Genomic DNA, 21,151 nt, shown 5'->3' with positions numbered 1-21,151 from the left:
ATTACTATAGTTAATTCCCATAATGAGACCGCTCCATCTTCCAGAACAAGCCGGGAAATCTTTATGTAAACATGGCAAGCATCCACTGCGAACTGAGTCACATCCAGGGCAGACTGCAGCCTGCAGACTGAGCAGGGCTGAAACGTGATGGAGTAATCACCGGAGCGGCACAAAATAGGGGATAATGTCTGGTGGGTGGGGAGAGAAAAGAACGAGAGAGCGAGAGAGGCTGCTGTGTGGAGGAGCCGAGGCAGTGGCCTAGATGTGTGAAACGCCAGGAGTTGCTTTTTTTGGTTCACTGCTTGACTTCCAGGGGCAACTATGAGTGTAATATGGAAGCTATAAGCCATAAAACTAAGAAAAGTTGTGCAAACATGACTTTAACCGTTTTAGACGTCGGCCAAGCACGAGAGATCAGTTTGTGCGCAGATGAACATGGAGCATGTGAATGAAACACTCACACTGAAAGTAAATATATCATATCCCCGGACAGGCATCCAAACGAGCCTGAGCGACAAAGATGTCCTTGGAGGCAGACAGCGACAGAGATTCATCAGGAGGCGCACATGACAAACATCCCCGGGCGGCGTTGGAGCGCAGCGGCTACGTGAAGACATGTGTCACTCCGCTGCACCGGGACGAGCGGAGCCAGTCGTGGCTGAGACTCTCCGCGATATGGACTTGCAGAAGAGTGTCCTCTGCTGTCTGCGTCGCCTCCGTCTCCGCTCTCCTTGCTCTGCTGCTCAGATTGGTCGAGTGGGATGCAAGCAGCAGCAGCAGTGGAAATAGTAGCTGCGTCGGCTCTCGTTTCCACTCAACGGCGGGCTGCACCGTGGAGCTGCTTCTCACTGCGTGCCACTGCGTCTTGCCTGTTTTTACACTCGTAAGTGCCTTCTTCTGGGTCTGGCTCTGCTTGATTCGCTGCGGGCTGCTGATCCGGAGCGCGCTCTTCCTGTTAGCGGTGTGCCACCTGGGCGAAGCCGCGGCGCAGTCGCTGCTGCGCGGCGCGGAGGAGTTGTCGTCCCTGACCGCAACCCTGGTAGTCCTCGGCTGCCTGGGCGGCGGGGCTCTGCTTGTCGTCCGGCCGGGACAGGGAGTGTCCATCCTCGTCTTCATTAGCGTCATCAGGGCCGTGTCCCTTCTCTCTCTAAGCAGGGTCCGGGCCAGTTGGAGACCCTACCTGGCCTACCTGCTAGGGCTGCTGGGGGTTTTGCTTGCGAGGTATGCTGACCGGCTTTTGCCGGCCTCAGGGACCAGCGGGACGGGGTGCTGTAGCTCTGTGACCGGGGCGAAGGAGGAGGACATCCCTGTCTTCAAAAGGAGACGGAGGTCCAGCTCCATAGCGGCCTCGGAGATGATGGCTCACAGTCAGAGCAACAGCAAGTCCCACCGCAGGACTTCACTGCCCTGCATTCCGCGGGACCAGGTAAGACATGTCCAACTTTAGACATCTGTATTAGATCATGTCGGGATGTCTAGCTGCTGCTTCTGATTTATTTATTTATTTTAATCAGCCATGGAGAAGCCCGTGAGGGCTTTTTGCTTTCTCTGATGGCATGCAGCAGCTTTGCACGGCTTTCTGAGCATCGGGACAAGTGGAATAACAGACCGCAAAACAAAGCAATGTCATTATGGTGACGATGACGGCTGTTTGCTCTGTAGGCCGTGTAGGCCTATAGGTTCTCAGACTGACTACATTCAGAAAAAATAGAAATAAAAAACCAGAATGAACTTAACCGATAAAATGTTTGCGAACTCACAAACGTGTTGCAGACGGATATGTGTTAAAAAAAATAAGGGATTATCCACATAACAGAGGAGTTTATTGCCTGTACAGATACATCCCAGTAAATTAGAATTTAAACCAACAGTTTTTTTTAATTCAGTGACTCCAAAACAATATGTGTATTACTTATTTCAAATATTTATTTATTTATTTATTTTCTTATGATTTGGCTTACAGCCATTGAAAACCCTGAAATTAGTCTCAGAAGATTAGAACATGAGAATATAAAAAAGAAAAGAAAAAGATTAAAACAGAAATGTCAGCTTATGGAAAGTTTCCCCATATTCCTCATAGTTGATGTGGTCAGTACTTACTCAGGGCTCATTGTGCATAAATGCTTGTATGTAGTTTGTGGGTTGGTGGCAGTGGCACCGCTGGGGTAATAAGGAAGTCCAGGTTGCTTTTAAAGTGCACCTTCAGCTTGTTAAGGCAGCAAGTCTTCCTGTTGCACATGAACGTTTTTCTGCCACACTTTCCGCTTCCACTTAACTTTCTATTGATTGTCTGCTTAAAATTGACTTTGTAGCCCAGAATATAACATTCATGTGTTTAAGAACTATTTTGGTTTGGTCCTATTCAGCATTGTAATTTTCTGAAAAACTAACATTTTATTTCCATGGACTTCAATTCATTCATAAATTCAGTTCATCAATGAAAATGTGTACTAGTATATCTTTCTATTTTTAACGAGTTTCTATATTAAATAAGTTAACTTTTCCATCATATTCTATTTTACTGAGCTGCCCCTGATGCAGGATAACTGTATGCAAAAGTGGAGCTCTAATGACATTTGATTTTCTTAATACATGTGTTAGCTTGTGATAGGGGATGCATTTAGTTAACCCAAGTGGCTCCCATCCAAGCAGCCCATTGTGAGGTCACATAACCAGTTTGAGCAAAATCCATATGGGGTTCACATACAAAGTTAATTTCTGAAAAGCAATTATGTAAGCCGACCAGACGTACATGCAGAAAGTTTTATAGTGGCTGCCCCATTAGGACCGCTAATAATCTCAGTATGGCGCAGCAAGAAAAATAACAGAATTTTAGGAGTTTTAAATTGCTAGAGTTAAATTATAGGTGCAATTAAAAATATATTTTTAAGGAATCTAAAAGTTTGTATTTTCATATTTCAAAGTGATAGTACACCAAAACCAAGATGATTCTATCCTGTTTAAATTATTATAAATAAACAAAAAAATGCATATTGCACCTCATGCCTGTTCTTTCCTCTCTTTATGCATAGACATATTATGCATCATTGACTGTCTGACTGTGAGGGCGTAGCAGGAAAAAGGCAAAGCTAGTATAGTTACTGTAATGGGTGGCATTATGATTTTTGTTTTTTAAAGTCACCTTCTTAAAGATTTCTTGCTTTTGCTTTCTTGTCACAATTAAAAGTCTCAAGTCAAAACATGTTTTGTTACATCAAGCAGACTGGAGTAAATGCAAAAAGCAGATTTTTGAAATCACCTGTGTAATTTATTAAGGGGAAAGGGTGGAAGGAAAAGTTGTCCAAACCAACTTGGCACTATGTGAATAGCGTCTTAAACCTATCATCTGCCATCAAGTTTTTTTGTTAACTGTCAAGGAATTTTGACTGCACTCTTCTGTGCAGATTTGTTTCCATTTATTCCTGCTCGTCATGTGTTTTAGAACATGAATGCCCCCTTTATGGTCACGTCACATTATGTCAATTGATTTTCAGCTCAGACGTGGACTGGGCAAAAGCCTTAATTTCTTCTCCCTTTTAGGGTTGGACTTGGTTGTGTGCTTTGGGACATTGTCCTGCTACATAACCCAAGTGAGGTTGAACTGAAGGTCTTCATGAATTTCTGCTAGAGAGAAGTTTCTGAAGGAGGTTCAATTACTTATGAATAGTCATATGGGATCTAAACTATAAAAGCAACCCAGTAAACTACCACCACCATGCTTGACTGTCAGCGGGATGTTGTGTTTCTGAAATATTGTTTTTGCTTTATGCCACACACAATGGGGCTGTGTGTCTGGAGAGCTGCTGTTTGAAGCTGTTGGAGAGATTAAAATGTCTCAGTTTTAATCTGAGACATTTTGTCAGTTTGAGATTTTATTTTAATGCAAATGAGGATATTTATAGGTTTACTTTTATCGACTTGTATGTTGACTGAACCAATGAGTTATTGCTAATCTAAACTTGGTATTAAATATTGCCACCAGTATTTAATACTGGTGACAAGTGTTTCATGTAAGAATGCAGTTATTATTGAACATTATCTATAAACCTTTTTGCTGTATTCCAATGTAATCATTGTAAGAAATTAAATTTACAACGGTCCAAAATTCCTTTTTATAGTGCACTGTTCTAATATTCTTTTGATTGGTGGGCTCTAAAATTAATCATCCACATACTGGTGTTTATATTTAACTTTGGAGGTTTTTTTTTTTTTTTTTACTTCTTGCTGTGCACTCTGTGCTGTTGATAAACAAATGGAGGGTGCATTCCTTCTACCAAGGTTGCGAGTGCCCATGAATGTGTGTTCACATGCAAAGGTGAGATGTTAAGTGACACTATTTTGAAAGACTCTGCTTATCCTGGTTGCTCTACTGTGATGTCATACCAGACTTTAGTCCTTTGGCGAGCATTTGCTGTGGAAATGCAAACCGTTCAGGACTTACTGTAAATTTGGGGCAAATCACGATACATTTATGGTGAATAAAATGGGTTAAATGAAGACGTTTAGAAGGTTTTTATGGGAATTCATTTGACTTAAAAACGTGTTTTGAATTTTAAATAGTAATTTTAGGACTGTTAATCTGTGTTTCCCGTTTTATTAAGTAGTATAATTTTGTGAAACATGTGTAGCACCTATCGCTCATGGTTTTTATTTTATTTTATTACTGATTTATCTTCCTACATTGAATATAATAACATGCATATAAACCAGGGTTTCGAGAAGTTCCCCAATAAATTTTGATGCCTGCTATGATGTTATGGGTATCATTTATTGACTTATTTATTTGTATGAGCTGTTTAATGAGCTAATGGTGGAGAAACAACAAAATGTTACAGGACCACAATTTATCCCCCGCCATCAGTGGCCATGCTGACTAGCCTGAGCATTCATGACAGAATCCGTTGTGGGGAACCAGCTGTAGAGTAGCAGAGAGCAGACAATATCTATGAGGAAGTTTGTCTTGGTCTTACATATTGTCCTCAAAGATGTATATTTTTGTTTATCCACAGTGAAACACTTATTGTAATTTTGAAAAGATGGTCTCTATTTCCCATAAGTAGCATAGATTTTAATGTGTTAAAAAATTTAATGCAATTAGTTGCATTTTTTAAACTCAAAATTTCTGAGCTGGAAATTGTTTCTTGTCTGTTCATAAAACTGATGCACAAGTGACATCCACAAACAACAGCGATGGATGAAAAGTTCCTCGTGGCTCACTGGGGGTTAATTAATGCTTAAAAAGGAAACATCTGATGAGAAGCTGGAAAAGACTGTCATTTTGTGCATGTTGTGAGAAAAGAAGTTGGGCTATCACTGAAGCTATTCAAGCCTAAAATACCATCTCAATGCAAAACATGTTGAGGCAAGCACAGACATCCCCAACACTAATATCTCTGTCCACAGTCCACCTTTATAAAGAAGTTAGATCATTCAAAAGTACATGCATGTTCCTGAATCATTTGAAAGAACACTTTGAATAACTTAAATAACAGATTAAAAACAATAAAAACATTTGTTGTTGAGCTCCTATGTCTATTCAATAATTTAGCAGCAAAAAGGGTTTTTCAATTGAAAATGGTTTTCAATTAAAATCCGACTAATTTTGGTTAAAAAAAAATAATCGAGTGCCACTCATAGTTTTTGATCATAACTGTGTTTGTTCAAAGGTGTTTGGACACCTCCTAGTTAAAGTTAAAGGTGGATGTGATCAGTTCATGCACTGCAGGACTGAGGTCACATCTAATCCTTTGTGTGATATTTGTTTTCAGGATAATCCAGGAATGTGGGATCTGTTTTGAAGTAAAAATGTGTTTGATTAAAACATAATTAGCATATTCAAATTAAGAATGATGATATTCAGATTAGATTTGAGAATTGATGGATTTGGATTGAGGGAAAGGAAGAAATTTGTCACAAGAAATATAGGGTATTGATAGGCTTGACTATGAAATCTCAACCATCTGCAGTTCACAGAATGGGTACACAAAGTACAGCTAAGTACTTTATGTACCCCATAACTGTAGGAGCAGTTTCATGTTTTGCCTCTGTACCCCATAACTGCTTAAAACTAAAGATCTGGGTGACGTGAAAGAAGAAAATGAGTACAACAGTTCAAGGGAAAATTGTGAATAAAAGAGGAGGGATCACGTCTGCACTTCAGATATTTAAAACAAAATCTAATCAATAATTATCTATATCAACTGATATGGAAAGCATTTATCGTGATACGTTTTTCAGTCATACTGTCCAGCCCTAGCTTTTAGTCTTTTTTTTTTTTTTAAATCCCAGTGCTTAGAAAATCAACTCATAATCTCACATGAATAATACAAAATATAAATAGTAGGATACATTTATTTTCGTCATTTAAGTACCTTTCTGGTGTCTGGTGCTTTACATTGAGCTGTCAATTCCTTGTCAATTGCTTGCGAACATTTGAAGAAAATTTAAGCTTTACATGAGCCGGCCTCGTTTGCACCAATATGTAGCAGCAGCAGCTAAAATGCATTGCTTGTTTATTGATCGAATACATGAACAAAACTCTGACAGCACAGAATTGTTAGATCACACCCACAAATTTATCAGTCTCTTTGTATTTCTCTTCTTATGGTAAATTTAATTTTAATTCGGGCTACTTTTTCTACTTTGAAAAAAATCACATCACCATTTTACTTAAATAAACAGCGGCATGATGAATCCCATTCATCCATTGTCTGTGCACCCTTATTTTCACAGTTGGTTCCTATCTCCAGCAGTGATTGGGTGAGAGACAGGGCAACCTGGAGACAAAGAACACACACATGGGCTCAAGGGTAATTTAGAGTAACCAATTAACAGTGGAAGCAGGGTTTTCCCCAGAAAACTTGCTAAGCCTGGTGGTCGGGGCGCCAAGGCGGTCCACCGGTGGTCCACCGTGTTTTTGTATTAAAAGATGTTAAGTTGACAGGAAAAGTAAAAATATTACTGGATAATTGTATGTTGCAGGAAGACATCACCAGTGAAATGATATTTAAATCCACAACTAGTCTTAAAAACAACAAATCAAAAAACACAATTAAAATGAATATTAATTATTTGCACTTTTGTTTAATCCAAATTAAGTCAGCAGCTCCATAAAGTTCCCCAGGGCTTCAGGGACCATAAATGCTAATATTTTAACACAGACCACAGACACATAAATGTAACATTTGTTTATTGAGATGATCAATGCTGCTAAATTTGATTTAATGGCTTCAGCATACATAAATTAAAAGATTGTAAATTGTTAAACATTTATATATAAGATTTTAAGGAGCTGGGAAGTTTACTTTGTAAAAGTTCAAAGAACAATATTCATAGTTAAATTGTTTTGTTACCATAGCAACAATCTGATGCTGTGAGTTTAATCTTTGAGTTTGAGCTCTGTTTGCCCGCAAATACAAACTAGTAAACTGCAATTATAACTTATTGCTTTTTAGGTTGGCCAATTAAACTACTCCCTTTCTCCCAGATTTCACTAAATCTAACAGATAAGCTGTTAGAGGTGCTGATGTTTTCAGCAGCACGAGGGGCCCCTAAGTCAAATTCTCCCCAAGGCCTCATGCAGCCTTGGACAGGCCCTGCACGAGTTAAATCCGCTGCACTGCGCAGAGATGCGCAACAAACGGGAGATTTAATGTAATGCTGCTAATGTGGCTTTAGTAATTTTTCTATTTCGTGTCTGTTGAGTTTTTAACAAGGGGACTCAGAAACTATTTTGGTTGGTCCCGTTTATGGGACGAGTTTCTCAAATCTCCGCGCAGCCATGTGCATCAACTCTGTCTGACAGTGGGGTTCGTAAAGCATGGCGGGCTGCCAGGCCTATAATATACTGGGGGAAACGCTAGTGGAAGGAAACCAGGGTTTAGAGTAACCAATTACTCTAAACTATTAAATTACACTGTAACCAATTAACAGTGGAAGCAGATCTGTTGCATGCATACAAACATGCAAAAGATCCATGTTGGAGTAACATCTTTGAGTAACATATTTTATGTATAGTCTCTGTTGTCATTTTTTCACATACCTGGATGGAGTTAAAACCCTACTTGCTTTAAATAAAATATATATGTCCATAATGGCCAAAATTAGATCTGATTTGATTTCATCTTCCACGGTGTCAATAATCCATCATCCTGTATGAGTTGTTTACTGGCTTTTGTGGGGTTTATTTCTTAGAAAAAGTTTTTTTTTTATACAAACTATGGCAATCTAAGAATAAAGCTGAATTCTTTATAGTGCCCCAAGCAGCCAAATAAATATTTGCTGAATTAATCAAAAAGTAGGGCGGGCTTCCATTAAGTGAGGTCTCTTCGGAAATTCAGCATGTTGAGTAAATCTTCACTAGTGCAGACTAAGTGTCTGCATAGGTTACCATAAAATTAATTATCGTTGTTGGTTAATCTCTGTGACCTTTGATTAGCCCTTGTGTAGACTCTACAGCAGTAGTGCATATATGCAGCATATGTGTTGTCTAATCATTGAGCAATTTTCATGACAGCATCAGTACTGAAATAATATGTGGTACCGTGACTTAGATGGTGATAGAAAGTGTGTGCTGCTCTTGTAAATGGGGAAGACAACGATTCTGGAGGATTTTTGTTTTAGTTGCAAATCTTCTGAGGCCATCAAAATGGAAGATAGAATAGTGAAATAGGATTATTCATGTTTTGGTCCAATTTTTTGTTGTTTGCATATAAATATGAATAAAAGAATACACTTATTTGGTTATCGCTGTGAGGCCCCAAATGTCTGAGCAGAGTACACACACCTTAAAACATGTGACCACATACTGTCCCAGCTTTCACTCTCATCTGTAAGCTCCAAACATCCACCCATCAGTTGTTTCACTCTTGATGCTTGGTTGTTCATTGCTAATTGGTATCTAGGGAACACTGAGTTAGTGCACTATCTGTAGTATTAGAACGGCTCCATTACCCATTCTGCCTCATCGTGCCTGCAACAGAAATGATGACAAATTGAACTCAGAAGGTGGAGAGGAAAGCTAACTCTCAGCTGACCAGCTGCAGAGGAGATGATGTCCTTCTGTTTACTGTCCTGGCTGTAAAATTACACGTTTTACCTGTAAACTGGTCAGGGAATTTAAATTGTCTCCCAGAAACATAAGCATATTGAAAGTAATTATGTGAACAGTCCAAACTGTTTAAATTCTTATTCCCTACATACATTTGATTTATAGAATAAAGACAATTAATCTACATCATGCAAAGAACAGCACTGAGCAAAGACGTTTTCCTTGTAAGAGCAATGTTTGTCTTGTAACCTTTAAACTAAACCTGAATTAGTTGATCTTGATCTTCCAACTTTCTGAAGGGGTTTCAAGGCTTTCCATGGACTTTTTTTTTTTTTTTTTACAAATCTTTTGTTCAGTACCTGCCCATTTTTTGTAGCAATGTTGTCATTAGTGCTCAGCATGGTCAAACTGAAGTCGAACTGTCACATGGTTTTGTGTGTGCAGTTTCGCATACACCCTCCAAGCTCCACAAGACACACCGAGCTGAGCTCCTGTGAAACCCTTCCACTGCAATGTACGTCATGGTCTTTTTGGCATAATTATGTGTGGTTTACAACAGTACAGTAAACACAGCCATCATGGCAGAGAGTAACGACTGTTACGAGTTCACAAGTTTGGAGGAGGAGGAAATAATGATTGACGAGCTGGAACATTTTATTTTCCATGTTACTGTAAGCCAAAAAAGTGAACACTGGCTGTGCCACTCCTGTACAGACAGAAGTCCTTGGTTTATAATCTTTGTAATTTATAAAGGGATGGGATTCTACTATTATTAAATATAAAAAGTTAATTGCAAGGTCTGCAATAATTTAAAATAAAATTTTAATCGGTAGCCAAACGTTGACAAAGAATATTTTAACTCAAATACCCTTTCTTTCTGCTGAAATGAAAATGGATTAAGTTCAACAACAAAGATTTATTGAATTCAACAAAAAAGAAATTAATTGTTTTTGATCTGTTACTTAGTTTATTCAACCGTCAGACTGGTGCAAATTGCTGTCATACCCATTCTGTTCTCAAGTGTTTCAGGAAACCCTGAGCATGAGTACATGATCAGGCACATGAAAAAGAAAAAGTATTTCTAAAAAATATTTTTTCAGAAATGTGGACTGTGGATGCCGACATTAGCGCAATGTTTTGCTTTGAGTTGGTACAACCGTCCTCCACTGCGAAAGCAAACGAGGCGGCTGTTAATGTTACTTCAATATTTGGAAGCGTGGCCAACGCTTTGTTCATTTCTTCTGCTGCCATTACTAAAACTACAGGCAGTCTATACATTGCACAAGGTCACAAAACATGTAGAAATAGACAAACTTACATAAAGGTATTTTTTTAAGTAAAAATTTCAAATTGTTTTGAGAATCACATGATTTCCTGGTGCTCTCTGGCTGACACAAACACACACGGTTATGGTACAGTTTATCCGTACTGTACATACTGAAGCTCTCCAGAGTGCAGTTGTACCTGAGAGAAGAGGGGTTTTCATCAAGCGTTGGCTGTGCAGTATTTATGAAGCAGACTGGTACAGCCTGCCGAGCCAGAGGCAAGACAAGCACTCTGCTGATCTGAAAGCTGCAAAATAGCGTAGGCTCAGTTTCATTGTTGCATTTTTTGTGTATTTCTTCTCATTTGAATGAAATATATTTCAATCGTCACCGTGGAGGCTTTAATGAGCTTAATAAGAAGTTTTAACCCAAGCTTTAAAACTTTGAAGGATTGTATTCACATTTTTGTTCTTTTTATCCCTCTGATGCATGAATTATGATCCTTTGTGTCAGAATTTCTTTTCCATTTTTTAAAATTCTTTTCTAAAGGCATAAAAAACGTAGGAACATTTTTTTTTTGTAAAAATAAAATTTTTTTTATTTTTTATTTTTATGTGATCAATTGTAATTTTGTCCAAATACAAAGTTGTTATTTGAAAAATACATCAGTAGTATTGTTCCTTAGGGGTTATCTGATGTCACAATATTTTTTTTACTTGCAAAAGTCGTCTACAGTAGAAGGAGGGACAGGGTCGGTTCTCATGCTTTTTTGTCTGTCGGCCATATTGTATATAACAAAAATAATTTCTTGCATTTGCAGCTGATGGCCAGTAGTTGATGGTATATTTTATGATGCATTAGTGTCCACTTCAGTGGTCTGTGTGCATTTATAACATAAAAATCCACAGGAAGCACAAGAAAATGGCTTTTAGATAGCTGTCCACTGTAGTGACCACTATGCATGAAAGGGTTAATGGTCATCAGAAATGAGAAGACACGTTTGTTTGCCTTTGTGTAGGAGCTTCTAACAGATTAGGAGGAGGTCTATATCTTTTAGGTCACTCTTATTTCAGAAAATGTCTCAGCAGAACATATAACAAGCTCAGTTTTTGGAAACGCAGCAGAAATGTAACTTCTAATATGCAAAATTACATACATGTGTTTCCATTAAAAGTAACAAATGGTGCTGTGTCTGTTTAAAAATTAACAGCAGAAGACGGGAGGCAGATTTTAAAAGAAAAACACGTGCTCTGAAATCTATTTAAGGGGAAGGCCCACATTCTCTCACTGACGCACATACTTTTCCAGGGAGACACACAACCTGCTCCAGTCGCCTGATCTGTCTCACTCGGAATAGTGTCTAGGCCTAATATATCTCTTCTAAGACCATGGCGGATTATGGTCTTTGTTTCGAATGGATGGAGCTGGAAATGTTTTTAATGTATGTATGGATGAAGTTTTTTTTAATGGTGTAAGTCAAGCAAAACAAATTCAGTGAGCATATGAAAGTTTTGATAAATTCAATTATTAGGCACAATTAAAAGACAGCCATGTCCAAGTCTTTCGATATCCAATCTGGCTTAATTATTTAACAATAAATGCTCACACTTGGTAATAAATATGTAATTGTATTCATAGTCAATCCAACAGTTTATGCCCAGGTTATCATACTTCACTGTGTCTTATACACATAACCTACTTTCAGAGATAAATGTCTTTATTAAAAATAATGACACAGTTCCTACACAACCTGGAAAAGTATGGAATTTGATTTAAGGAATTTTCCAAGTGTGGGTAATTTTGTAGAAATAAAATACATTTGAAAATATTTCCATCTGTCCGTCCATCTATCCATCCATTCATCCATCCATCCGAACTCAAAGCCACAGCGCAATAAAAATCTCATTAGTGGCTTTCTTATCAACCTTTGCAATTTTTTGTTATCTTTTGCTTTTCAGGGCTCTACTACTCAGACTTCTGGAAAGAAGACAGAGTATGTAGAGACAGTCGTCATTTCAATAACAATGTGTGCTATATCTTAAATCCAGATGGCTGGTTTAATACATTACTTTGTGTGCCATAATACCACAAATGTCATTTATTCATTCTCCGTATGTAAATAATACATTTGGCAATAATGCCCAAACACTGGATAGATTTTGGGGGGCAAAGAGGTTTCAAGACACCTAGGGCAAAAAATTATGTGGAGAGTGAGGAAAATTTGACTTAATAACAAATAATATTGTTATCTTGATATTAAACAATTGTTGCCACTGTGTGTTTTGCTAATGTTGTGCTGCATGGAGTTCTGCACTACAGTCATCTCCAATATATATATCTTATTCTTTCTGCAGAGAGGGAGCCCAAACAAGCTCAATGAAACGATGGAAGCTTTTGGTGGACCATCATTAAATAAATAAATTAATTAAACAATGTAGTTAATGTGGTTGAACAATGTGGAAAAGTAGATTAGATGATTTCATTAGCCTTTTGCCATCAATTCAGTGAGTTTTGGGATTGATGACAAGCCTCATTTTACATTGAAGAGCGTAATGTAAAGTATAAAACCAATCCGGACAAGATGTTGGATTGATGACACTAGCGCTGAAAGCAGCTGAGGTGTTTCACTAAGATCAAATCTTCTTTTATGTTTCTACTTTTTCTATGTTCTATTTATGTGGAGGACAGCAGTAATGAACAATCAAACTGAAAAAAACAACAACTATTTTCATAAACAAAATAAAAGCATCTTAGACCTTACTTTGACAGGTTCATCACAGAAAAACACAGATAAAAATAAAATGTGCTTTTGTAATTTTGTTATTCAGTCAGAATTTACAAAAAACTGACCAAATATCCTAAAATATTTTAGTTTTGATAGCAACATGTTTCCCCCCTGTTTTCTCATCACTACATTGTCATAATGTCATGACATTTTCCATCATGACTGTGGATAAAACTTTCATCTTCACATACATACAGGCATAAATAATAACAACAGAGCAGAATTGCCAATGAACAAAAAAGTTTGGACTTTATCGTTGTGATTCAAGACAGAATAGTTGATTCTAAAAACATGCATATATCCAGTCTGTTTGTTGTTCCAATGATACAGATGTGGCATTTTTACTTGTGCGTGGGCGGGCGTGTACCCATGGGTGTGTTACTATAGTGTCCCAGTCAAAATTGACTAAGCTTCAGGGAAGAATATACAAGTTCCCTCCTACCTTTGGTGTGTGTCTGTTACGCCTGAATTTACCCACTGTGGGACAATGAAGGATAACTACTCGTATCATAATTTGTGCTTGAGAAGGTTAAGGTTTGAAATGTGTGAAATGCTAAAAGCATTTCACAAATATTAAATGTTTGTTATTTATTTCTACATTTTTATTTAGGATTATAAAGCAAGACTTTCCGCCAGACCTGATACTGAAGCTTAGCTGCTGCCGGTGCCTATACTTTGCAATAAAGAAAGTTTGAAATTAAGAGAATCTTTAAATATTGTATAGTGTTGTTTTATATATTTTAGATATATTTTATTCAAAGAAACTTGGGGTGGGAGGACGATAGGAAAAACCATGATGGAGAAAGAAGAAGCAAAGATAACAGAGGTATTTGGACGGGGCGAATTCAGCTCCAAGCAACACTCAACAGCTTGAGCATGATTAGTTGTGTATTTACTGTATCATGTGAGTGAGAGAGTGGCTGAATGGGGGAGAAACAAGCTAAGAGGGGACCTAAAGCAGGGGGCCATGTGAAAGAGAAGGAGTGAGAGGAGTGCTAAACGAGCGCTGAAAGATTTGTTGGGGGGCATGAGGAAAAAAACGGAGTGAAAGAAAGCTCGGTGCCAAGCGCAGGCAGAGTGTTGATGGTAACAGGACAACAGTTGGCTTCCAAACACAGCAGCGTTCAGAGCTCTTGCATGGCTGTTCCTCTCGACCTCTCCGGGCGCGCTCGGCAGATATTGCACATGCGAATGCTGAATGTCCGTCTTGACGTAAAGTTGAGGAATGAGAGATGCTGCACAGCCTGCAGCTGAAAGGCAGCAGCATATAATTTTCTATCCACTTCTGCATACTGTACATGTCTTCACGCATTCACACACACACACACCCCAACACATACAGTACATACAGTGGCTTTCCTTCTGGCTGTCCAGATGGGGTTTGGTGGCTTAGGACAAGGATTGCCTTGTTGCTCCATTCAATGGTGTGTTTTAGCTCCAAAATATGCTTGGTGAAAGGTTTGGAGAGGGAGCGGAGTTGGCCTGGACAGGGGGTAATGTTAAGGAGCAAACCTTAGATCTGTCTATATGTCTGTCTGCTTCTCCACTGTAAACAGTCTCTGACAGCCTGTCAGCAGGAGAGAACTATAAACAGCTAAATGTTTTTAGTTTCATTGGGAGCACTTCTCTACAAAATGAAAGGGTTCTGACCCAGTACATGTTGCATAATTAGTTACCCGTCTCTTGCACACAAATTATTGGTTGGTATTCTGAGAATTTTAAAAACCAGTTAAGGGATAAGAGCTAGGAATTTCAAACTATTTATGCAAGAATGATTGGCATTCATCTGGGTTTTTCAGTGTTACGCCTTTAATTTAAAGTCAGTGCTCACACTCTTGCTCCTCACAGTAGCAACACAGTAATTAGTTGCTACTGAGAAGGCAAACTTGTTGTTTTAGGCTATAACGGTTTTCGGGAAACCTAATAAATTTACCTTCCTCACAAGCAGCATTGGGTTTGAAACAGGGCTTGGTGCCATTCCACAAACTTTTACAAGTCCAATTAAAATGTCAGCTTTATTTATTTTATTAGGATGCTCACTGAAAATGTGGTTTACCACCTGTGTTATAATGTGTGTTTCACTCCAAGTTGTAGTTTTGATGAGACAGTGGGCCCAAAACTTCTATTAGCACCAGAGGCAGAGGTGGCATAAAACTCAGATGTTATGAAAGCTGAAATATAATTTCTATTGAACTACAGAATTAAAATTTAAAGAATAGATTACAATCTGAGTTTCTTCAATATGATTTTTTTTCCCCTATTACATTTAAAATAACAGCTTGTTGCTGTATTATTGAATATTGTAACTTATATTTATAGCTGGTCTCACATTTCTGCAGATTTCCATTAGATAAAAACTGGTGGGCTTGTTAGGCTTAGTAACTATTTTTTAGATTGACTTTGTTTTTCATCTGTTCTTGAATTATTTTAGATTGGGTTTGAATTTGTTGCTTTTAGAGAGTTTTAAGCCAAATTGCTGTCCAACAGGTTTTATTCAAAAGCAGATGTGGTGCCATTTGGTCCATTCTAAGTCCCTGTGTACATGACAATGTTTCCAAACACATTTTCTGTTGGATATCTGCAAAACATTGTACACAATAGCAGAATGAAAACACTCTGCCTGTAGAGGCTTTCTGCTTTTTTTCTACTTCTGAATAATCCATCCAGAGGAATTTTATGGCTGCACGATAATGTGGAGATTTCTCTTTTCCTCTCTTATAGCATTTTCTCTGACTGGATAAGTTATCTGCACCAGCTCTGGGCCAAATATAGGTGAGCATTTGGCCTGAACCCAAAAATGGGTCTGGTTCTTTTCCAATGACCCATAGTTGTTCAAGATTAGCATAATGATGATGTTAAGAAGCCTTGGGTTTCTTTTAACTTTCATCTCATTGGCCGAAACCAATGACAAAAACATGTGAATAGCCAGTAATATCTGGTACGTTAATCAGCTTTGAATTTCCCCACTCCCTAAAACAACACAGATGTGCTTTATAAATAAACTGAATTCAAACACAAAGTTTACAATTTTAAATCCTCTAAAACTGCTATTTCAAACACTGGGTGATTTCCTCATGACTTTAACAGTTACATATAAACCCCCCGCCCCCAAAAAATCATTATCTTCTCATAAATTGGTGGTTTTTATGTCATTTCTCTGGTTTCCTCATGGCATATCGCATATGATTTTGTGCATGTTATTTTTGTGTGTCTTTGCCGACAGTATAAAAATTACACAATGAACAGAATTTTCTTTAAATAATGTGAAGAGGTGCAGCACCACAGACAGGTCATGGAGGTCTGCCACTGTTTTTGTTGTGATCATTATCTTGTGTGCACAAGATAATGTGACTAACATCATGATTTTCAAATAGCTTCATTTTGCATTCACACTGATATGATTCACATTGCTTTTCTAAAATGTTTCACCTATGTGTTTTTTGTGGACAGGAACAGAAACTAAACTGCTAATAATGGCCATGAGTAGTTATCTAAGGTTTTCCCCAGAAAACTTGCTAAGCCTGGTGGTTGGGTGCCGGGGCAGTCATTCATCCAGCGGCCTACCGTGTTTTTGAGTTAAAATTTTTTAAAGTTGACAGGAAATTTGAAAATATCACTTGATAATTATGTTTCATTGAAAGATTGGAAGATTAATACTTGAACACCAACTATAAAACCTTAAAAATGTAAACATTTTAAAAAGACTAAAAAATAAGCAATACTTAGCCTGGTGGCCCACCAGGCTCATAAACACTGGGGGAAACCCTGGTTATTCTTATGTGCCTGTTTTTCAAACTGCCAACTTTTATGATTCAGTATTTTATATCACCAGTGTAGATTTTTTTTCAAATCTCTCATTACACAGCACATAGGTATAAGTTTGTTGCACATGTTGTGATAGGGTGAGCTCAGTTCCTCCTCATAAGCTCTTTTCCTCTAGCATGCATGTTCTTCCTGTTCATTGCTGTGCCTGTGCAGGAAACACATATTACCGTATTTTCCGCACTATAAGCCGCACCACATTATAAGGCGCACCTTCAATGAATGGCCTATTTTAAAACTTTTTTCATATATAAGGCACACCGCATTATAAGGAGCATAGAATAGACGCTGCAGTAGAGGCTGGGGTTACGTTATGCATCCATTAGATGGAACTGCGATAAAGGGAATGTCAACAAAACAGTCAGATAGGTCAGTCAAACTTTATTAATAGATTACAAACCAGCAATTCTGACAACTCCGTTCACTCCCAAATTAATAAACAGCTGTTTTATTATTTTCCCCGAGGTAAAGTCAGTGACGTGGTATTTTCGTGACAGTTTATCTTTTGACAACAGCAAGGTATAACATATACAGTAGTGCAACATTTATATCACATAGTGGAGGGGAACTTTTCCTCGATTCAATAAACACGTAAAAAACAGTCTGCGTGACTGATTGCCTTGAGTTTAAACTCTGCATCGTAAGCGTGTGTCTTAATAGGAGCCATTTTTGGATCTCTACACAAACACACAAATGGAAATGAAATGGCACGCTTCGCGCAGTCATATATCCCGGCATTCACCACGCGCTTCTTCCTCTACGGGGGAAAATGAAGTCGGCGGCTGCTTACCGTAGTTGCGAGACCTGTTGTGGCTCAATATTGGTCCATATATAAGGCGCACCGGATTATAAGGCGCACTGTCGGCTTTTGAGAAAATTGAAGGTTTTTAGGTGCACCTTATAGTGCGGAAAATATGGTAATATAAAAAAGTGCTTCAACACTACGTCTCCACTTGGTGTTCACTTTATCTCAGCACTCTTGAGCACACGCTCAGATGCAGGCGTGTGTTTGTGTGTGCACGTCTGTCCTTCCCAGTGGTTTATGCTCGGTCAACAGTCTGCCGACAACCTGTTTGTCTTGGACGTCTGCAGATTACCCAATCAGATAATCAAGGGTATAATTGCATCATGCATCTGGGAGTGTTTTTCCCTTCCATTATTCTTCATATTGTACGCATTGATGCTCCACTCACACACATGCTGCAGACACGCAAAGATGACGTATATGGAACAGCTAATTGCCTGAGGTTGTCAGTGCAGAGAGATAAAAGTTATGTTGTGGTTTCATCTGGACATAAAAATGTGCAGCTGTCTTGTCCTGTCTGTACCTTGTTTTGACAGGAGAGCATCACTGAAAGCTAAAGTGCTCTCATGAAGAAACTCCGGAATACCTGTTCCTTTGAAACTGGTTCTGAAGTTATCATAATGATGTTGAAGCAGACCATAAAATTACAAATAAGAGATGGCAATGGTACTCTGCTTCTGATGTTTACTGTCACTTCGGCAAAAATGTTTCTGTTTTCTAAGCACATCCGAACCGGAATCTTTGCTTTAATATATCAAGTTTTTGCATCGCCTTTATTATGTTCTTTTATCTCCATGAATGGTAAGGAATGTTGTTTTATTTATAAACATATCCTGATATTGTATTAGTTCAGAAGTTATATTACTACAGACAAACAAATGAGACAAAAGAGATGCATGTCATTTTCAATGATTTCAAAGTTTTATGTTTAAAGGCATGAGAGTGATGATTGAGGAACATATTCCTAGCAAGTATTTTCTTGTTTATCATTAAGTAAATCTGGTGTGTATGATTCTGTTTTATATATTTGATTCCTGGTAAAAATGTACATGGGCATCTGCTGAAAGAACATCTCTTCTTAAACCGCTCTCTTCTCTCCCACATCCATACTGCTCCTCTCTTTTTCAGTGTTACTAGTTTTTTAGTGGGCTTGTCCTTCTCTGTTATGTCTCCCACTTACCCGATCCTTTCCCTTTCCAACTTTCACAGGACAATTGCCAAAGGCAGTATTATTGTGTCCTCAGCTGCCATCACTCTCTGTGTTATGTAAGACACTACTGATGTGTGTGAGGATGAGCTTGCCTTTGCCCTGGCTTCAGTCCTGATAGGCCTTCTCTAAATTCACACTCAGAGCAACATCGCCAAAATGAGGGCAGTCTTGTTTGAGCTTTGTTGATATCTGGCCTGTTTTTAACTTCACCTCTTATTCTTAATGGCTACATGCAGTGTTTCAGACGTGTATAAACATGAGAGCGAGACTTTTTTTTCTTTTTTGTTTTTACAGATGAACAATTTTCATTTTCTCCTCAGCTTTTGCAATAGTTAAGCTTTCTGTAGTTTGTGATAAAAGTGTTGCTTGAGAAATAATATTGCCTACAGTGAGGAAACAAGATGTTGACATTACTGAGCACTGTAGTGGAAACCTGAGGAATAAGAAAATAACTGAATAAACAAATTATTCAAGGCAGAGTCACACTATTCTTTGTATACAGTGTTGTCTTGTTTGCTGACTTGACAGCTGACAATCACTGACATCCTCCAGAAGGAGGGTAGACTTCATAACTTCATTGCTACAAAGTTGGCTGTGCTCACAGAGAATTGATTTCATATTAATAGAAATTTGAGTAAAAGAAAACAATGGAGCACAAAAAGTTGCACAAGTGACAGGTATAACTGCAGCTGATTGTGAAGTAAAGCCCATTACTGAGTTTGGGCTGGGATGTATCCAGGACATGGGCTCCAGCCGTGACTCTGCTTGTGGTAGGCCACTACTGAACCAGAGAGAATATCAGAAGTGTCAAACCTCGACTAAAGAGAAAGAGGACTGAACTGTTGCTCAATGGCCCACCATCCTCTTTTCATGAGAAATTGGAAATTTTAGGTTTCATTTTTAAATCATGGTCCCAAAATCTGGAGAAGGGGTGGAGAGGCACATTGCTTAGTTGACATTACAAAAATAGGCAAATGAGTTAACCTTGCACTGTGATGTGTAGAGATGCACTGAGAAATCAGCTGCTAATGATAATCAGCATTTTTAATGTTTACATTTGCCTTGATCTGTGACCAGATGATCAGAAGCTCTGATCTTTCTCTGTTCAGTGAATGCTGGTCTAATGGCATAAACACTCTTTGGTGTGGAAGCTCTTACTGAGAGAGGATCATCACCAAAGGCGAAGAATGTTGAAGGGAATAACATGAAAGAGGAATTTAGAAAAAGTAGCAGGATTTTAATCTCAGAATTGAGGTAAGAGTTACATGGAGACTAATGCTTACAGCTGGTAAAGCTAATGGTACTTGTCTTTATTACCCAATTATAAGAACAATTTTAAAATGGGAATTTTTGTCATAAATAGTCAAATAAACTCAGTAAAGCCCTGTTTTACAGTGACTCCTCTCTAACACTGTCTGTGATGTCCCGTATGCTCCTTAAATATATGATTAATATAGCAAGAAGGCTAAATCACTTATAAGCAAGTTCTTGTCTTTTTATAAAGGAGTTATTTTATTTTAGACTATCCGAGATCAAAAATTGCCTATAAGTGTTAGTGCATCTAAGGTGATGTGGATGTACATCTCTGCTTTTCATTTTTCCTTTTAGCGTCTCTATGATGCATACAAACATAGTATATGTGTGCTCTGTCTAAATATTTTATGGACATATTTTTCTCCATGTGTTTCCGACTTTCTAACCTCTCATACTTTTTTCCAATTCTTTATTAAAGCAATTTAGTTAGAAGGTCTTTCTTGAATAAAGGTGCTTTTGTATCATTCTGCTTTTTGGTTGCTTAGACAGGACACATTACATCTCTGCTTTTTGTTTTTAAATTTTTGTTGGTTTTCCAAAAAAAAAAAAATGCTGAAATAAATAAGTAACCAAAACAGAAGGTGATATGACTTACGGACTCATTGCAGTAAAAAATACAAATAAAAATAAAATAAAAGACTGAATGGTCATAAGAAGATAAATCTCACCAGTGGAATAAAAGTTTTTTCACCTATTTTTATGCGAGACACAGACACAAAATTTGCACCAAAGCTTGTATTCAGAGAGCTTCAGATCAAAACACTCACACGATTCCCACGAGATTTAGCCGGAAATGTTAATGGCCAGTGTTGTGGATGTCAGTCAGCAAGAGCAGAAATCTGACACAAAGAGGCAGGTCATGGCAGCTGTGACGCACCAGCCTTTCACAGTAAAAGGAGTC

General features: G+C 38.2%; 1 protein-coding gene across 1 annotated transcript in view; it reads left to right on the top strand.

Annotated features, from left to right (window-relative positions):
- The first annotated feature begins 520 nt into the window (after positions 1–520).
- Positions 521–21,151, top strand: part of LOC114161948 (cGMP-inhibited 3',5'-cyclic phosphodiesterase A-like) — a 63,868-nt gene continuing 43,237 nt past the window's right edge. The window contains exon 1 of the mRNA XM_028045644.1: positions 521–1,426. Coding sequence (XP_027901445.1) covers positions 521–1,426 — 906 coding nt within the window. The remainder of the gene's footprint in view (positions 1,427–21,151) is intronic.

Source organism: Xiphophorus couchianus, chromosome 18 (genome assembly GCF_001444195.1).
Source record: "Xiphophorus couchianus chromosome 18, X_couchianus-1.0, whole genome shotgun sequence".
NCBI lineage: Eukaryota > Metazoa > Chordata > Actinopteri > Cyprinodontiformes > Poeciliidae > Xiphophorus > Xiphophorus couchianus.
This window is presented reverse-complemented; position numbering and strand designations above follow the sequence as displayed.